This window comes from Rana temporaria, chromosome 4 (genome assembly GCF_905171775.1).
Source record: "Rana temporaria chromosome 4, aRanTem1.1, whole genome shotgun sequence".
NCBI classification, from domain to species: Eukaryota; Metazoa; Chordata; class Amphibia; order Anura; family Ranidae; genus Rana; species Rana temporaria.
In genome coordinates, this window is record NC_053492.1 from 359557457 (window position 1) to 359576691 (window position 19235).

At 39.2% G+C, this 19235-nt stretch overlaps 1 protein-coding gene across 4 annotated transcripts in view; it reads left to right on the forward strand.

The window, feature by feature from the left end:
- Window positions 1–19235, forward strand: part of STXBP5 (syntaxin binding protein 5) — a 546297-nt gene that overhangs the window by 421890 nt on the left and 105172 nt on the right. For 3 of the 4 annotated variants that reach the window (XM_040350875.1, XM_040350876.1, XM_040350877.1), the window contains exon 18: window positions 287–438. In XM_040350875.1, coding sequence (XP_040206809.1) covers window positions 287–438 — 152 coding nt within the window. Of the gene's footprint in view, window positions 1–286; window positions 439–13011; window positions 13096–19235 lie in introns of all 4 variants that reach the window. The other variant, XM_040350878.1, reaches the window with a different exon arrangement.

The window sequence follows — 19235 nt, forward strand, 5'->3', positions numbered from 1 at the left end:
TACAAAGAGGCTGAGTGGGCGGCTGTGGGCTCCAGGGACAGCCCTGCTGGGTGGCTGCAAAAAAAAGGTGCAGGCTTCAGGAACAACCCAGAATTTGGTGACCCCTGGCAAATCATCATTTGACCCCCGAGGGGGTCCCGACCCCCAGGTTGAGAACCACTGCACTAGATGGACTTGTTTCTTTATTTAACCTTACAAATTATGTACAAAAATAAAAGTGCAATATCCGAATATCGGGTTTGTTAATTTGTATTTTTCTCTTCTTCTTATCTTGCACAACCTTTAGAGTAGTATTTGGCAACTGTAATGGTATTGCAATGGTAGATTATGTCCAGAAGGCGGTTCTGTTGAATCTTGGCACAATTGAACTATATGGCTCAAATGACCCATACCAGAGGCAACCACGCTCTCCACGCAAAACGCGGCAACCCTCAGGAGGTAAGGATGTTTAATGTTTAATGCATAAAGTTATCAATTCTATATTCTGGTGTGGGGAATGGAAAATGTTTGTTTGCAGTGTGTTCTAGATTCTTGAGTAGTTGTCTCAATTTATTAGTGCCCATTTGTATTGTCTAAATGTTTTTAGTTGTTTCAAAATTTCTTGTATCAAGGTGTGCATTTTTCTTGAGACAAGTTGAGCATCTCATTTCGGACCTTGTCTTGTATGATCCTAAATGTAGTGATTTTTTTTTCTCATGCTGCCTTTCTGTGTTGTGAAATGCCTTCTGTCTCTATGGCAGGCATGTCAAACTAGTGGTTTTTTTTAGGCTGCCTGCTGTCCTCAGTCCTTTATAGCACTCGGTAGTCTAAAATTTCAAAATGAATAAGGCTCCATCTGTTCTCCAGTTGATGCTTAAGGAAATATTTTATGCCTTCTTTCTCTGGGAATAAATGCCAGTTTATGTGTTACTGTAGATTAGGTGATAAAATATTGTCCTGCAATTAAACTGAGGTCCCTTGAAGATTAGTTGGCAGGCAAATAAAAAATGCAACAGTGATGCAGCTCTGTATTTATTAAATGTAAGCCTCTAAATTTAATTTAGTATCAGCCTCCTGCAGTGCACTGTACATCAAAGCTCAAACTGGAAAAGTGAGAAGCAGCGGTTGTGTTAACATGGACCAGACTGATTAGAAAAAAATATGTTCTTTTTTTATTTTTTAGTACTTTTTTGGTTACGGAAGGGACAAGACCTGTAATTATTGCTTTAAGTGACAGCAAACTCTGGTTTAATAAAAATCTGTTCAAGAATATATTCACTAAAAACTTTTCTGTCATTCATTTTTCATGATCCCAAGGTAGGAAAGAACGTAGCCACCCTCTTACTCATGTTCAAGATAAGCTATGGGATGTGTAATGTGTGTGTGTGTGTGTGTGTGTGTGTATAGAGCAGTGCACATGACCATAACCAACTTGCACTGCTTGTTCCAAAACAAATGGAATGAAGGGAAAGAGGACTAGATCCAGGAGCACAGGTGGCGGAAAAACACAGTAAGATAGAAAGATATCTCTCTATCTCTCCATCTCCCCATCTCTATCTCGCGCTCTCTCTATCTCTATCTCATAAGTTTACATACCCTGGTAGAATTAGATTTCTTGGCCATTTTTCAGAGAATATGAATGATAACACAAAAACATTTCTTTCACTCATGGTTAGTGAGCCATTTATTATCAGTCAACTGTGTTTACTCTTTTTAAATCATAATGGCAACAGAAACTACCCAAATGACCCTGGTCATAAGCTTACATACCCTGGTGATTTTGGCCTAATAACATGCACACATGTTGACACAAAGGGGTTTGAATGGCTATTAAAGGAAACATACTCACCTGTGATCTGTTTGCTGTAATTAGTGTGTGTGTGTGTGTGTGTGTGTGTGTGTGTGTGTGTGTGTGTGTGTGTATAAAAGGTCAATGGGTTTCTGGACTCCTGACAGACCCTTGCATCTTTCATCCAGTGATGCACTGACGTTTCTGGATTCTGAGTCATGGGGAAAGCAAAATAATTGTAGTCAATGAATTGAGAATGCCAATCAACAGTGTTCAAACTCTAATCAAGAAATAGAAAATTAGGGGTTCTGTTGAAACCAAACCACGGTCAGGTAGACCAACTAAGATGTCAGCCACAACTGCCAGAAAAATTGTTCGGGATGCAAAGAAAAATCCACAAATAATGTTGGCTGAAATACAGGACTCTCTGAAAACATGTGGCCTGGCTGTTTCAAGATGCACAATAAGGAGGCACTTGAAAAAAGATGGGGTGCGTGGTCGAGTCACACGAAGAAAGCCATTTCTACGCAAATTGCCACAAAGTATCCCTCTTATAATATGCCAAACAGCACAGAGACAAACCTTCTGGCCTCAACCTTAAACGCTACATTTGGATCGGAGTCAACTAGGCCTATGATGAAAGTTATACCATTCCTACTGTGAAACGCAGGTGGATCGCTGATGTTTTGGGGATGTGTGAGCTACAAAGGTACAGGAAATTTGGTCAAAATGTATGGAAAGATGAATGCAGTATGTAATCGAAAAATACTGGAGACACATTTGCATTCATCAGCCAGGAAGCTGCGCATGGGATGTACTTGGACATTCCAACATGACAATAGTTCAAAACACAAGGCCAAGTTAACCTGTCATTGGCTACAACAGGATAAAGTGAAGGTTCTGGAGTGGCCATCTCAATCTCCTGACCTCAATATCACTGAGCCACTCTGGGGAGATCTCAAACATACAGTTCATGCAAGACGGCCCAAAAATGTACAGATACTGGAGGCTTTTTGCCAAGAGGAATGGGCAGCTTTACCATCTGAGAAGATAAAGAGCCTCATCCACAAAAGACTTCAAGCTGTCATTGATGTTAAAGGGGGCAATACACTGTATTAACTGTGGCATGAAAACGTTTAATCATGGTCTTTTGGGATAGTTTCTGTTGCCATTATTTTTTAAAAAGAGTAAACACAGTTGACTGATAAATAAATAGCTTCAGCCAAACACTAACCATGAGTGAAAGAAAAGTTTTTGTGTTTATGTTCTCTGAAAATCTGCCAATAAATCCTAAATTATGCCAGGGTATGTGAACTTATGAGCACAACTGTGTGTGTGTGTGTGTGTGTGTATATATATATATATATATATATATATATATATATATATATATATATATATATATATATATATATATATATATATATATATATACAGTACAGACCAAAAGTTTGGACACACCTTCTCATTCAAAGAGTTTTCTTTATTTTCATGACTATAAACATTGTAGATTCACACTGAAGGCATCAAAACTATGAATGAACACATGTGGAATTATACATAACAAAAAAGTGTGAAGCAACTGAAAATATATTTCATATTCTAGGTTCTTCAAAGTTGCCACCTTTTTGCTTTGATTACTGCTTGGCACACTCTTGGCATTCTCTTGATGAGCTTCAAGAGGTAGTCACCTGTCTCAGCACCCCATCACTCTCCTTCTTGGTCAAATAGCCCTTACACAGCCTGGAGGTGTGTTTATAGTCATTGTCCTGTTGAAAAATAAATGATGGTCCAACTAAACGCAAACCGGATGCTGCAAGATGCTGTGGTAGCCATGCTGGTTCAGTATGCCTTCATTTTGAATAAATCCCCAACAGTGTCACCAGCAAATTACCCCCACACCATCACACCTCCTCCTCCATGCTTCACGGTGGGAACCAGGCATATAGAGTCTATCCGTTCACCTTTTCTGCGTCGCACAAGGACACAGTGGTTGGAACCAAAGATCTCAAGTTTGGACTCATCAGACCAAAGCACAGATTTCCACTGGTCTAATGTCCATTCATTGTGTTCTTTAGCCCAAACAAGTCTCTTCTGCTTGCTGCCTTTCTTTAGCAGTGGTTTCCTAGCAGATATTCTACCATGAAGGCCTGATTCACACAGTCTCCTCTTACCAGTTCTAGAGATGTGTCTGCTGCAAAAGGTGGCTACTTTGAAGAACCTAGAATATGAAATATATTTTCAGTTGTTTCACACTTTTTTGTTATGTATAATTCCACATGTGTTAATTCATAGTTTTGATGCCTTCAGTGTTAATCTACAATTTTCATAGTCATGAAAATAAAGAAAACTCTTTGAATGAGAAGGTGTGTCCAAACTTTTGGTCTGTACTTGTGTATATATATATATATATATATATATATATATATATAAATTACAATTTTTTTTATAAATTACAGGGACATTTAGTGGATGTGTATGGATTATTTTGGAAAATAAAAAACGTTAGTGTCACTTTAACAGCTGAGAAATCTCAGGTATTTCTGCCCTGGCAAACAGGGATGTGCTGTGCAGTAACGCTGTGAAAGTCTCTGGACTGGATGGACAAATAAAAATCCTTTGGCAGTTAGATCAGTTTCCTTATTTGTGCTTCATCTGTGTATTTTAGTGGTTCATGTTTAATTACTCTCAATTTGGCTGACTGTTTTGAGTTTGACATGCCTGCTATATAAGGCTTATTTTATGTGTAAAACAAGAAACAAAATGGGGGCTATAGGCAACTTTGTAAGTGATGTCTATATCTTCTCACACTTTAGAAGGACAAGAGTTGCACAAGAATGCAGGGGAACTTGCTATCCTATAATACTGTACATAAAACCCATTGAAGCTCAGTTGCATTAGCAATTGAGTGGACAATTCCAATTTCTAAGAGTGGAGCATGCAAAAGGGGAGAGGTGCTGCACGGTAAGTATGAGCCAGGAATCAAGAGTTAGTTATTTTAATTCTAGACTTGAAAGGACAATGTCAGATTCTCTAAAGTAGGTCTGGTTGTTGCACAAATTCTCACATTTGAATATAGTGTTTCCGCTTTCTCACTATAATTTAAAAAATGTGTGTTCATACAAAGTGCTAATTACTAAATTTTAAAGATGCATATACAGTACTGTGGAAAGTCTGTGGCACTTGTATAAAACATCCTGTAAAGCAGTAATGCTTTTAAATAAAAAATATATGTATATTTATTTTTTTCAAACTTCCTGGAAAGTACAGTAAATAAAGAAAAAACATACAATAGTTTTAGTATTTTAGGTCTTTCAAAAGAGATGGATAGCTAGATATCTTTAAAAAAAAGAACCCTTGTATTTAGTGTGTCCATTTTTTGCCTTAAAAACTGCAGAAATTCTCTTAGGTGCACTTGCATTCAGTTATGAACATACTTTGGCCTTCCTTTATACCTTGTGTCTGCAAGTAATCCAGACACAATGATATTGCCTGGGTTTTTTGGGGGCCATAACCCCCATTGCAGATTTCCTAATTTCCCCTTTTTGCTGTAAATTTGGGGTGTCAATCTGCAGAATAAAGTTGCGATCAGATGCCTTCCTGTTGGCACTCCATGATTGATGAGCTTCTCTTTTTTTTTTCTTTAGGCTTCATTTCCATAAACGTTTTTACAGACACTTTTTTTTTTAGCCTTTTTTACAGCTTAACCACTTCCAGACCCTCGCATGTATATATACATCGGCAGAATGGCACGTACAGGCACATTGGCGTACCTGTACGTCCCTGCCTAGACGTAGGTCGGGGGTCCGATCGGGGACCCCCCCCCCCCCCTACATGCGGGACGATCCGGGACGAGGGCGCAGCTATTTGTTTCTAGCCACGCCCCCTCGCGATCGCTCCCGTATGTAAACATGGCTTCCCCGTGCTTCACTGCATCGATCGAGTGATCCCTTTTATAGGGAGAATCGATCGATGACGTCAGACCTACAGCCACACCCCCTACAGTTGTAAACACACACTAGGTGAATCCTAACTCCTACAGCACCCCCTGTGGTTAACTCCCAAACTGCAACTGTCATTTTCACAATAAACAATGAAATTTAAATGCAATTTTTGCTGTGAAAATGACAATGGTCCCAAAAATGTGTCAAAATTGTCCGAAGTGTCCGCCATAATGTCGCAGTCACGAAAAAAATCGATGATCGCCGCCATTAGTAGTAAAAAAAAAAAAAATAATAAAACGATCCCCTATTTTGTAAACGCTATAAATTTTGCGCAAACCAATCAATTTTTACCAAAAATAGGTAGAAGAATACGTATTGGCCTAAACTGAGGGAATTTTTTTTATATATATATATATATATATATATATATATATATATATATATATATATATATGTTTTTGGCGGATATTTATTATAGCAAAAAGTTAAAAATATTGCATTTTTTTCAAAATTGTCGCTCTATTTTTGTTTTTTAGCGCAAAAAATAAAAACCGCAGAGGTGATCAAATACCACCAAAAGAAAGCTCTATTTGTGGGGGAAAAAGGACGCCAATTTTGTTTGGGAGCCACGTCGCACGACTGCGCAATTGTCTGTTAAAGCGACGCAGTGCCGAATTGTAAAAACCCCTTGGGTCATTTAGCAGCATATTGGTCCGGTCCTTAAGTAGTTAAAAACACCTGTCCATGTTTTTTTTTTTTTTTTTAGCTGGAGCTTAAAAACACAGCAGTAGCGGTTTTGCGCGTTTTTTGAGTGTTTTTTAACGTCTGGCGTTTTTACAGCTCTAAGGCTGGAGCTTCAGAACGCACTGGTCCTGTTTTTTTTTTTTTGCCGCTTAACCACTACCCGATGGCCGTACGACTTTATACGGCCGCGGGGTGGTTGTCAATCTCTAACAGGCCGTAAAAAGACGGCCTGCGCGCGCATCCTGCGGGGCGGGAGCGCGAGCGTGCTCGCCGCATCGCTGAGATGCCGATGCGAGTGCCTGGCGGCCGTGATGTCCGCCAGGGACTCGCGATCGGCGGCTACAGGGACAAGACGTGGAGCTCTGTGTGTAAACACAGAGCTCCACGTCCTGTCAGGGGAGAGAGGAGACCGATCTGTGTCCCTTGTACATAGGGACACAGATCGGTCACCTCCCCCAGTCACCCCCCCTCCACCTACAGTTAGAACACAATTTAGGGTACACATTTAACCACTTCCTCACCCCCTAGTGTTAACCCCTTCAATGCCAGTCACATTTATACAGTAATTAGTGCATATTTATAGCACTGATCGCTGTATAAATGTGAATGGCGCCAAAAGTGTCCGATGTGTCCGCCATAACGTCGCCATAACGTCGCAGTCACGAAAAAAATGCTGATCGCCGCCATAAGTAGTAAAAAAAATAATAAAAAATAATAATAATTCTGTCCCCTATTTTGTAAGCGCAATAACTTTTGCGCAAACCAGACGCTTCTTGCGATTTTTTTTTTTTTTCAAAAAATATGTAGAAGAATACGTATCGCCTAGACTGAGAAAAAAAATGTTTTTAAAAAAAAATTGGGCTATTTATTATAGCAACAAGTAAAAAATATTGTTTTTTTTTTCAAAATTGTCGCTCTATTTTTGTTTATAGCGCAAAAAAAAAAAAACGCAGAGGCGATCAAATACCACCAAAAGAAAGCTCTATTTGTGGGGAAAAAAGGACGTTAATTTTGTTTGGGAGCCACGTCGCACGACCGCGCAATTGTCAGTTAAAGTGACGCAGTGCCACAAGCTGAAATTTCACCTGGTCAGGAAGGGGTATATGTGCCCAGTAAGGAAGTGGTTAAAAACGGCTCAGCCATCTACAGCTCAAAAACGTCATGGTGGGCATGAGGCCATAGACTAAAATGGAGAGCCATTTTTAAGATGCAAAAAAAGCTCAGAAAAGTGGCTGTAAAAACGTCCATGGAAATTAAGCCTTATACTCTGCCGTACCTGCAAACATTTTATCCATGTACCATTCTCAAATCCTTTGGCTGTATACTTCTGTAAATACGATTTTGCAGTGTTTCATAAGAGTTGCAAGGCTGCTTCATTTGCTAAAGTGTTATTGTTATGTTCTAGGAATATCCACCAATATATTTTTACCAAGTCAAAAGCATAATATATTTGTATGCTAGGCTGCATTTAGATAAAGGGAAGCAGAAGTGCTTTTGGAGATGAGATTCTTTAATATAAAATGAGAACCAATTTTTTTTTTTTTTTTTTTTAGGAATGTACACAAGAGAATTAGCTAGGATATATAGAAAGCAAGCGAAAAACACATTTTAATAATTTCACCATTAAATTCAACAACAACTTGGTTCCAAGAGGGGACATGCATGATCCTGGGATTTGGCTATGACAGGATTACGTTTATTTTCTATGTGCTGAGTTTAACTAAATGTCTAAGTATATACATGTTTTGTATCACTTTAAATGTAAATTTGTGCCACTTTAAATGGTTAGGTAGAAATGCTTCTAGGTCTAAGGGAAAAATATTGGACAGTTAATCTCTCAAGCCCTTTGACAGAAAAACTGTCTTCTCAAAGAGCCTAATGTTTCAAATGTTGTCACCAGTCCAGGGTGCCTTTTGCCATTTGTATTCACCCTGGCTTTATGCTTCCATGTGTAGGCTAGTTGTCCCACCTTGGAAGAATGTTGAGCATGGTATTGTTGTCAATCTCTACTGCTCATCATTCCCCCATAATACTGCTGTCCTAAGTTGTAGTCTAGCTGAGAACAAATGCCTCGCTGTCACTTAGCAAACCCCTTTCTGATTAGGCAAGTCCAATGGATGGCAGAGCTGGTCTCTCTTGCTAGCCTATAGACATGCATTCTGCTGCCATTCTGGAAACTTCACACAAATGACAAACTAAGCTGCCGTTGCTCTATAACTTGTTTAAAATGGCTTCCTGCTGTCCAGCAGAGCTGAGAATGACAACATTTAATGCAGGAGCGTCGTACAGAGACAGAAACGTGTCTGTCTAAGAGCCGGTTCACACTGTTGCATGGTGCGAGGTCTCATGTGATTTGCACCACAAATCGCATACGATGTCTGTGCAATGCAAATTCAGCCATACACATAATATCACATCTCATGCAGACCAAACTTGCACAGGACACTTTTTTTTGGTACACAGCAGAATTGGATTGAATGGGTGTGCAATATGCAACCCGATTTGGAGGTGTCATTAACTTTCAATTGACACTCCCAGCAGTTTGCATAGGGCTGTGTGAACTGCTGCCGAGAGACATACAATGCGGAAACCCGCAGTGGATTTGCAGAGTTCCCGCATCACAGCAGTGTGAACCAGCCCTAATTCCTGAAACCGTGAATAATCCTGTATTTCCTACTGCTGCAAACTTTTTAAAAACAAACTAAAGCTGCTCTTTGGGAACATCTAAATATTATTGCATTGTTTTACATTTTGCAAAAGTAATTTTTTTATCTATAGAATAGACCGTAAAATACCCTAGACAAAAATATTTGTAAATTATATCAAGTGCCTAAGATTTTCGCACAGTAATGTATATCCAGATATCAGTATCTGTGAAGTTATACCATTGCATAAAGGAGGCCATTTAAAGTAGACTGCTGCATACAACTTTAATAGTAACAAATGTTGGCTCTACATAAAAATGTTTTGTTATAACAGCCCAACAATTAGTTTTTGGTGAAATGGTTTTAGGTTCTTAAAACAAGTGTAAAAATTGTGCCCCCCCCCCCCCATATTTCCTGATCCTAAACCTTAGGCTTGCCCTCTTTCACCCTAACACTTAAAGTAGAACTGTAGACACAACTTTTTGAATAGAGGGAGGGTTATACCCTTTTTAAGGTTTATTTTTGCCATCTTTGTCCCATTGGGAAGATTTCCCTTTTACTTCCTGTCCCATAGGAAAACAGTATGTAAGAGGAATTCCCTGCAAACTAAGGGAAATCTCTTGGGGACCCCCAGGCCACTAAAACATTTTCCCTCTATTCCTTTTCTGGGGACAACTCAAACCGGGACACATGGCAAATACAAACTGACAGGTGTTCTAATACATCTCCCCTCTATCCTAAAATAAATAAATAAATTGCCTTTAGTTATTCATTCTACTATACTAAGGCCCTTCGCATCCTAGCACTGTTACCAGACACACATGTAAGGAACATTGCAGTACAGCAAACTTATCCCTATTGAATAAACTTCAAATAAGCAAATGAATACAACATACTGCAGATTGATCAGTATATACTACACTTGTACATTGAGGCTCTATTTGGAATGAGTTGGAACGCAGTAATAGCGAGTAGTCATTACTGTGCATTGCATTAAGGTGTGGTAAATCACAATTTTTTTTCAATGTGTTGTCACCACACAAGGGTGTAAAAGGACCTAAAGAAATACCTAAGCACTTTAATACACTATGTAAAGTTCACTGAAAAACTACTAAAACATGCAGCAATGTGTTTTTGATGCTTTTTCAATAATTTCTGTGAAAATTGCATATTTGTGACTGAACTTTAACACTTATCCTGATCCCTAAAATGAACACTCAAACCATACTTTAAGGCTCCATGCACACTAGCGTTTTTCATAAGCTCAAAAAAAGCTAGAAGAAAAATAATGATAATAGTATTTTTTATGCCAGCTTCTAATGACATTTTAGAAGCTTTTAGAAGCATTAGCATTTTATTAGTGTTTTTGCAGTACACAAAGAAAAAAAAAAGCCGTTAGGAGCATTTTAGTAGCATTAAAGCAATTATGAACATTTAGGAGTCTGTAGGAGCACTCAGGGTTTTTTTTCTGCAGGAGAAACGCTCCAAAAACTCTACAAAAAAATATTTTATTCCTGCTTCTAGATGCTGAAACTCAAAACATGCTAACAGCCTAAAGTAGTGTGCATGGGCATATAGCATAACACTATTTAGCTTCTAGAAGCAGGAAAAAATTCTAATAACAGCTTCTAGGAGCTTAAAAAAACGCTAGTGTGCATGGAGCCTAAAGGCCCGTACACACGATCGGATTTTATGACAATAATTGTCTGATGGACGTGTTGTGTCGGATAATCCGACTGTGTGTATGCTCCATAAGACAATTGTTGGTGGAATTAAAGACAACAAATGTTGACTGTTCATGCTCACCAACTGTCTGACAATACATCTGTTACATCGGATTATCCGATCGTGTGTGCACAAATCCGTCAGACTAAAATCCAAAGTACAAACACGCATTCTCAAAGGGTGGCGATAAAGAGCTGAACAAACAGGTGGTTTGGTGTATGTTGGCTGAAAATGTTCTGCCGTGTGTATGCAGAACAAGTTAACGGACAACGCCCTTCGAAAAAAAATCCACGGAAAAGTCAGATGGAAGTCCGATCGTGTGTACGAGGCTTTAGTCCTCCTTTTGCAAAATATGGGTGTAACATGGTAGAGATTGTCCTTCAACGCTGCTCCTTAAAATGTAACCTTAACCAGACCCAAACCTTAACCCAACACTTAAAAATTAACCCTCAACTCGTAACCCTAAAGATTTAATTCAACACCCGATTTCCTACATCCTATACTTAAAGTGTTTGTAACCCTAAAAAAAATTAAAATGTTTTAATAAAATTGGATCCTATTACTTAAAACCATGTTATACATGTTATATGCTGTGTATTTTGGCCCTCTGTATCACCTGAAAAACGTAGCTGATCCTGCCTGGTTCTGCCCTTCCCTCTGTAAACTGACCATGGTTTATCATGGCTGCTGAGCTCTGACACCGTGGTCATTTTACGTTCCTCCGTCATCTGCTCTCCCCTGTCCCCTCCCTGCCAGCTAGTAAAATGTGCCCGCCCCTCCCTTCCTGCTGCTGAAATTACAGTGTCGATTACACTTAATCCCCTCTGTGAGAAAGCGGTCTATGCTGCAGTGTATGTGCTTTGTAAAAAATATGCCTAACAGCAGCGTCACGTAAGCTCCGAACGGTGCTGTGAAATAAGCTAGTAAAGGGCATATTTTTTTACAAAGCACATACACTGCAGCATATAGGACGCTTTCTAACGGAGGGCATTGCTAGTAATTTACAGTGTAATTTCAGCAGCAGGAGGGGAGGGGCAGACACTGTCACTAGCTTAACCACTTTTAGCTCCGATCCCTTAACTCATTGGGCTAACAATACCTTACCTTCTAAAATACTTATTTACTTGTCATATTTGAAAGTATTTGGCCATCCAAAGCACACTTTGCACACAGTAAAGTTGACACTGACATTGACTGCGATATTCTCTCACAGTTGCTGTGATGTCCACTGGTGAGATTCCTCGCTGAGGGCCCAGTCACACCTAAGTTTTTTCAGCCAGTAAAACGCTCATCTCAAAAGTTCCAAAACGCCCAACAAGCAAAATTCCATTCATTTAAATGGTCCCTGTTCACATCTGAGCGTTCTGTCGCCTGAAGCTCGAAATAGTACATGAGCTTATTTTTAGGCAGATTACATGTGACCTTAAATTGGCCATTAATGCTTGAAAACCCTCCTGTGTGGCTGAATTAAAACAATTTTTCAAATTCTTCAATTCAGAGAGTGGGCCAAATTCCTCCACAGCAAGGTGAAAGACTTGTTGCAAGTACTTGATTGCAGTTGTTGCCTCCAAGGGTGGCGCAACCAGTAATTGGGTTTAAGGGGCAATACATTTTTCACATGGGGCCACGCAGGTTTTAACTTATTTTTTCCCCTTAATAAATGTAATCATTTAAAAAGTCATTTTGTATTTACTCTGGTTATCTTTGTACAATAAAATGTGTTTGATCTGAATCATTTAAGTAACAGATATGCAAAAAAAATTAGAAAGGGGGGGAAATACATTTTCACAGCACTGTATACAGCAGGAGACGATCTTGGATTTTGTTGACAGACATTCATTGGTTGAGGCCATAAGTAACTCATTCTGTCTATTAAACCCAGATTAGCAATTTCAGTGCAGTTTTACCTCAGTGGGCTGTGATATTCAAGTGGAATTTTTACCAGTAGCTTAAAATAAATTACAATAGCTGTGTATGAACTCATTTGAAATTCTGTTTCATGGCTTGAAGAGGAAGAGCAATCAGTTTTCCATGCATCTTGCTTTCCTTTAAGTTTTTTTTCTTATGTGTTTTACATCCTATTTGTATAATGATGACATTTGTGCTTTGATGTTTTTATTTTCATGTTGTCTGTACTCTTCTAGTGTCTGTCTTTTTTTTTTCCTTTTTCCATCGCCTCATTAAGGTTTGCTGACTGTGGCTTCTTGCATGTGCGGCCTTTCTAGTTTATATTCTGAGTCTGTGAAAAAACTCCAGTCTTCTTATATAAGTAAGTCAACTATTGACAATAAAAGCTGCTCAGTTGTTATGACTGTGTTCTCTTCCCACATCACGTGGTGTGATTTGACAATCATGAAATGCTGGCAGGAAAAAAATAGAAAGCTTTATTAGAAAGCAATTTGTGTCTGCTTGAAAATTGTCTTGCATTTTACCTCGTTGTTTTTCTCTGTTTAAGAATATCTCCATTGGGTAGATGTAGAGGTTAAATCACCTACTGGCTATTGTGAGGGTTTTTGCTACAGAGTTCCAAACACTGTCCCCTATACCATGGTGCTTTTCTGGGGCTTTCTATTGGATTAACCAAAGTAGGGAGATTGTATGCTGCTGAAGAATCCCATCTTTAATGTTTAGCAGTAGTATATTTGTTCTCTGTACTGAGAGCTCATGGTAGATTTTTAGCAAGGAGCTTTCAGTTCTAAGAACGTGTTTAAATCATGTAGTTTACCAAACTGTTTCCATGTTGCATGTGTTGTACCTGATAATAAAGCACCCCCGAACATTCCCTTAACACTTAACCTGTATCACACTAATGGGTATAAGCTTGGGCCTCATTGATGCTAGAAGAGGATTGATACTACAGGATCTAGTAAAATGCAGCGCTGGAGTCTAGAGAAGGTTTGCGTGTGTTTTTTTTTTTTCGTTTAAACCCTAATGAAATGTACTAACCCCTCCAAACAAATCCCAACCAATTTTAACTAAACCCCTAAGACCCCTTTTCACACTGAGGAGTTTTTCAGGCGGTACATCGCTAAAAATAGCGCTTCTACCGCCTGAAAAACTCCTTCACTCCCTACTCAATGTGAAAGCCCTCGAGGCGATGCACTGGCGGGAGAGAAAAAAATCTCCTGTCAGCAGCATCTTTGGAGCGGTGAGAGGAGCTCACAATGGGAAACCGCAGCAATACCGCCCGCAATGCGCCTCTGCAGAGGCGCATTGCGGGCGGTATTAACCCTTTATCGGCCGCTAGCGGGGGTTAATACCGCACCTTTAGCGGCGCTATACCGCCACCGCGGCTCCCACTCCAATGTGAAAGGGGCCTAAGAGTAACTTGATGTTACTTGTAACGACACCAGTAGTCAGTGCTGATAACCTACTGATCTGTCCAGTAGCTAAATATCACTAATACAATCCCAGAATGAAGCCAGTGGGTTATTCAGCCACTAGACTCGATCCAAAACTACCAGTTTAGAATAAAAAGGAAAATGAGACAAGAATCATCCCACATTTTGGAAATGCAATACAAATCTACAAACCTTTTATGCACTGCCAAATTGGTGAACATAAATAAAAATACTTTCTTCAACGCTTATTGTCAAATGTGTTCAGAGTTGCAACTAACAAACATCTGAGTACTAACCAATAAATACACCAAAAGTGCACAAAACAACCCAAATCGGCAGTAAGGAATAAGTGAAAAGTTAAATATATCAGAGTTTAATGATTTCAAAGTCTTCAATGTGCTTGAAAAAAAGAACTAGAAAAGACAAAAGTAAAGCATTCCGCCATACACTTATCAGGTGAAAATATCTGGAATTGATGACCAGACACCTTGTGCCCTCCACCACAGGTACCAATGGCCTCTTACCAGATACAATTGATTCCTATGAGAGGGAGTCAAGTTAATGTGTCTGGGGGGCCTCTGTTCCTTTTTATGTATGTGGGTGCTGCCCGGCCTGACATGCTGACCTATGGAGTGACTGAGGTTTAAAGTTTGGCAGTTTGCCGTGATCACTGTCTGATACCTGGAGGCTTGTAACCAACTAGCTTGCTTGATCTCTGTCATAGGGATCAGTTGTATCTGGTTAGAGACCATTGTTACTTGTGGGAGAGGGCACAAGGTGTTTGGTCACCCCCTCAAGATATCTTCACCCAATTGGTCTATGGTGGAATGCTTTACTTTTGAATTTATTTGTATTTATTTTTTTAAGCACATTAAAAAAAATTCACATCATTGGACTTTGATATAAAAATGTTTACTTCTTCTTTATTGCTGAAATTGGTGAACACACCTTCTCCATCCTAATTGCTTCTTTGGAGGGAAATCGGATGTATTTTAAAATTCTTGGGCATGTCATAGATTAAGCCACTTTGTTGGCTAACTGTTTACCATGGTCCTATAGTTTGAGACTTTGCTGCTCCACATAGTCTAGCCTGAATTTTTATAGGAGACTTTGCAAAGCTTTCTTGCCAGTGTGTAAGGCCCCTTTAATATTGGGCAGTGGAGGTGCGCTGACGGTATAGCAGCGCTATTTTTAGCGCCGCTATATCGTCGTATTTACCGCGATATTCGGGCGCTAGCGGTGCGGTTTTAACCCCCGCTAGCGGCCGAAAAAGGGTTAATACCGCCCGCAATGCGCCTCTGCAGAAGCCTGCAGGGCATGATTTTTTCATGCGGTATAGCAGCGCTATTTTTAGCGCTGTACCACATGAAAAACGCCTCAATGTGAAAGGGGCCACCCTCTCAGCAATGTAATTCAATTTTGTGGAGATTAGTTATTTAAAAGACATAGGTGTTTTTCAATTGGGAAGTGGAAAGAGTATTTATGAATGGCAAAGTGCAGTCACCATAGCAATCACAAGGCATACTATCATTGTTACCTTTTGCATTGAATTTTACGTGAGCTAGATAGCTCTATGTCCTATAGCCTGTAAATCGGCCCTGAAGCCCTGTGTACAGAAATCTACCTTTTGGTTATATCTGTGTTCATTGTCCATGGGGGAGAGCCATTTTCTTTTTCTTTTGGGGAAATCTGTAAGGAGTCTGTCTTTTTACTTGCACCACTGGTTTTACTACATATACTGTACATTCATTGCTTATTAACATTTTGAATGATTTGGGAAAACTATACATTTTTGTGTTTTGTGTATAAAAGAAAATGAGCAATGCAATTTCAGACAGCTTCTAGGATTCACACAATCTCTAGCGAAGTTCACAAGTTTGCTGTGAAATCAACGAAAGATAAATTGTGTTATATAGCACTAAGCTGGTAAGAATCTAGAAGTATCCAGCATGTATACTTGATTTTACCTCTCCTTCTCTGCAAGTCCTTCAAACAGAGGTTTCTATTCTTTAGGCTACAAAAATCAATGCTCTAAGGATTGTTGCTTTCAAAATGTTAAATTGAGTACTTTCACTGTATTGGATTTAGATAATGTTTACTTATTTTACCACTTGGGGAAAAATATTACCACATATATACTACCAATCTGTTCTTAAAACATGGATTATACTGTATTCTCTTAAGAAAAATGAACGGGCAGTGGCTGTTACAAGATACTAAATCTACGGCAATGCTTTCAGTGGTGCAGTGTTGGGTGGGGTTTCACAATTTACCTCCGCAGCATAGGAATTGGCCTCTGGTGTTCCATGTTCAGTTTGTCCTTGTACTTCATTCCTCCCAAAGGAGAAATCTTACACTCTGTTTTACATCAAATGTGGGTATAGTGGTATGTGTGCCCCCGAGTAAAGAGACCTCAGCACCAGAGGCCATTTCCCTGATATTCAGTGACTGTTGAGGTGAGTTAAAGTCCTCAAATCTTGCTCTATGGTGCCTGATGGGTGAAGTTGTTTCAAATGCATCATATATTGGAACTACCAGATTTGTTTTTCATAAACCAGATATTTTAACCACTTGCCTACTGGGCACTTTCACCCCCTTCCTGCCCAGGCCAGTTTTCAGCTTTCATTGCTGTGGCAATTGCGACAATGACAATTACACGCTCATGCAACACTGTACCCAAACAAATATTTTATCATTTTTTTGAGACACATCTTTCTTTTGGTAGTATTTAATTGCGTCTGGGTTTTTTATTTTTTGCTAAACAAAAAAAAAGACAGAAGAACTTTGTTTCTGTTAATTAAATATATACATTTTGTGCATAGCCATTTGGAACACACACACACACACACACACACACACACAGCAGGTAAAATAAGTATTGAACACCATTTTTCTGGGTAAATATATTTCTAACGGTGCTATTGACATTTTTCACCACATTTTGGTAAAAGCCCATGCAATCCATCCATACACAGAAACAAAAACAAGCAAGTTCAGAAAAAGTATTGAACACGCTAGCTGAAATTTATTTAATACTTGGTACAAAATCCTTTAAGACACCTCCTGTATGGAGAAGCTAGTCGCATGCATTGCTCAGGTGTGATTTTGGCCCAGTTTTCCACACGGTCTTCAAATCTTGAAGGTTCCTATGAACTCTGATCTTTAGATCTTTCATATATTTTCTTTTGGATTCAAGTCAGGTGATTGGCTGGGCAATTCTAGCAGCTTTATTTTCTTTCTTTGAAACCAATGGAGAGTTACCTTGGCTTTGTGTTTGGGATCATTGTCTTGCTGAAATGTCCATCCTTGTTTCATCTTCATCATCCTGGTAGATGGCAGCAGATTTTTAGCAATAATGTCTTGGTACTTTTCTCCATTGATCCTTTAACCACTTGCTTACTGGGCACTTAAACCCCCTTTGTTCCCGGACCAATTTTAAGCTTTCAGCGCTCTCACACTTTGAATGTTAATTACTCAGTCATACAACATTGTATCCAAATGAATTTTATGTCCTTTTTTTCATACAAACAGAGCTTTCTTTTGGTGGTATTTGATCACCTCTGGACTTTTTATTTTTTGCGCTATAAATGAAAAAATGTTATGCGATTAAAATTTAGCAAAATATACATTTTTCTTCATAAATTTTGGCCACAATTTATACTGCTACATATCTTTGGTAAACATAACCCAAATTAGTGGATATTATTTGCTCTTTGTGAAAGTTAGAGAGTCTACAAGCTATGGTGCAAATCATAAAAAAAATTATCACACCTGTTGTACCGGTGCCTATCTAATTTCTTAGGGCCCTGAACACGCCAGGAAAGTACAAATACCCCCCAAATGACCCAATTTTTAGAAAGTAGACATTCCAAGGTATTTAGTAAGATGCATGATGAGGTTTTTTATGTTGTAATTTTTTCCCACAATTTTTTTGCAAAATTAATATGTTTTTTATTTATTTTTTCCCCCTCACAAAATTGTCATTGTAATAGGTTATTTCTCTCACATGGCATGTGTATACCACAAATGACACCTGAAAATACATTCTACTACTCCTCCTAAATATGGCGATACCACATATGTGGGACTTTTTCACAGCCTGACCACATACAGAGCCCCAATATGCAGGGAGCACCATCAGGTGTTCTAGGAGCATAAATTACACATCTAACTTGTTGACTACCTATTACAGTTTTGAAGGCCCTGGAGCACCTGGACAATGGAAATGCCCACAAAGTGACCCCATTTTGGAAAGCTAACACCCCAACGTATAATCTGAGGCATAATGAGTCTTTTGAACGATTCATTTTTTTCCAAACGTTTTTGGAAAATGTGTAAAAAAAAATGAAATCGCAATTTTTTTATGTAAAGTTGTCCATTTATAGGATATTGCCAACACAAAGCCTGTACATAGCAAAAATGACACACCAAAATACATTCTGCTACTCCTCCTGAGTATGGCGATACCACATATGTGGGACTTTTTCACAGCCTGGCCACATACAGAGGCCCAATATGCAGGGAGCACCATCAGGTGTTCTAGAAGCATAAATTACTTATCTAACTTGTTGACTACCTATTACACTTTTGAAGGCCCTGGAGCACCTGGACAATGGAAATGCCCAACAGGTGTTCTAGGGACACATAGCATGCACATGGCAAGCATTACACCCCAAAATACATTATTCTAAGCAAAGGGTAAACAAAAAAATGTACCTGTGGTTTTAGTAGCGCAGTTGTCCACAGGACGATTGCACTGGTCCAGGCAGCAGACAGGAACTTGGTCAGCAAAAGCAAATGCAATTGTCCAGGCAACAGGCAGGGATATTGTCCATAGTCAGTACAGGCATGATGGCATAGGTCCTACAGGCAGAAGTAGGGCCTCGTTCAGGACAGAATGGGGACAGGGGTATAGGCTTCTCCCACCCAAATCTCTTTGAAGCCTCCGGGCAACCAGACCCTAATCTAGAATGAGAAAACAAAAACAATAGTTTTCTTCATCCAGAAAAACAATTCTGGAGCCCCTCACATATGTGAGACCCCTGTGCTATGAATCCCACTAGTCCAC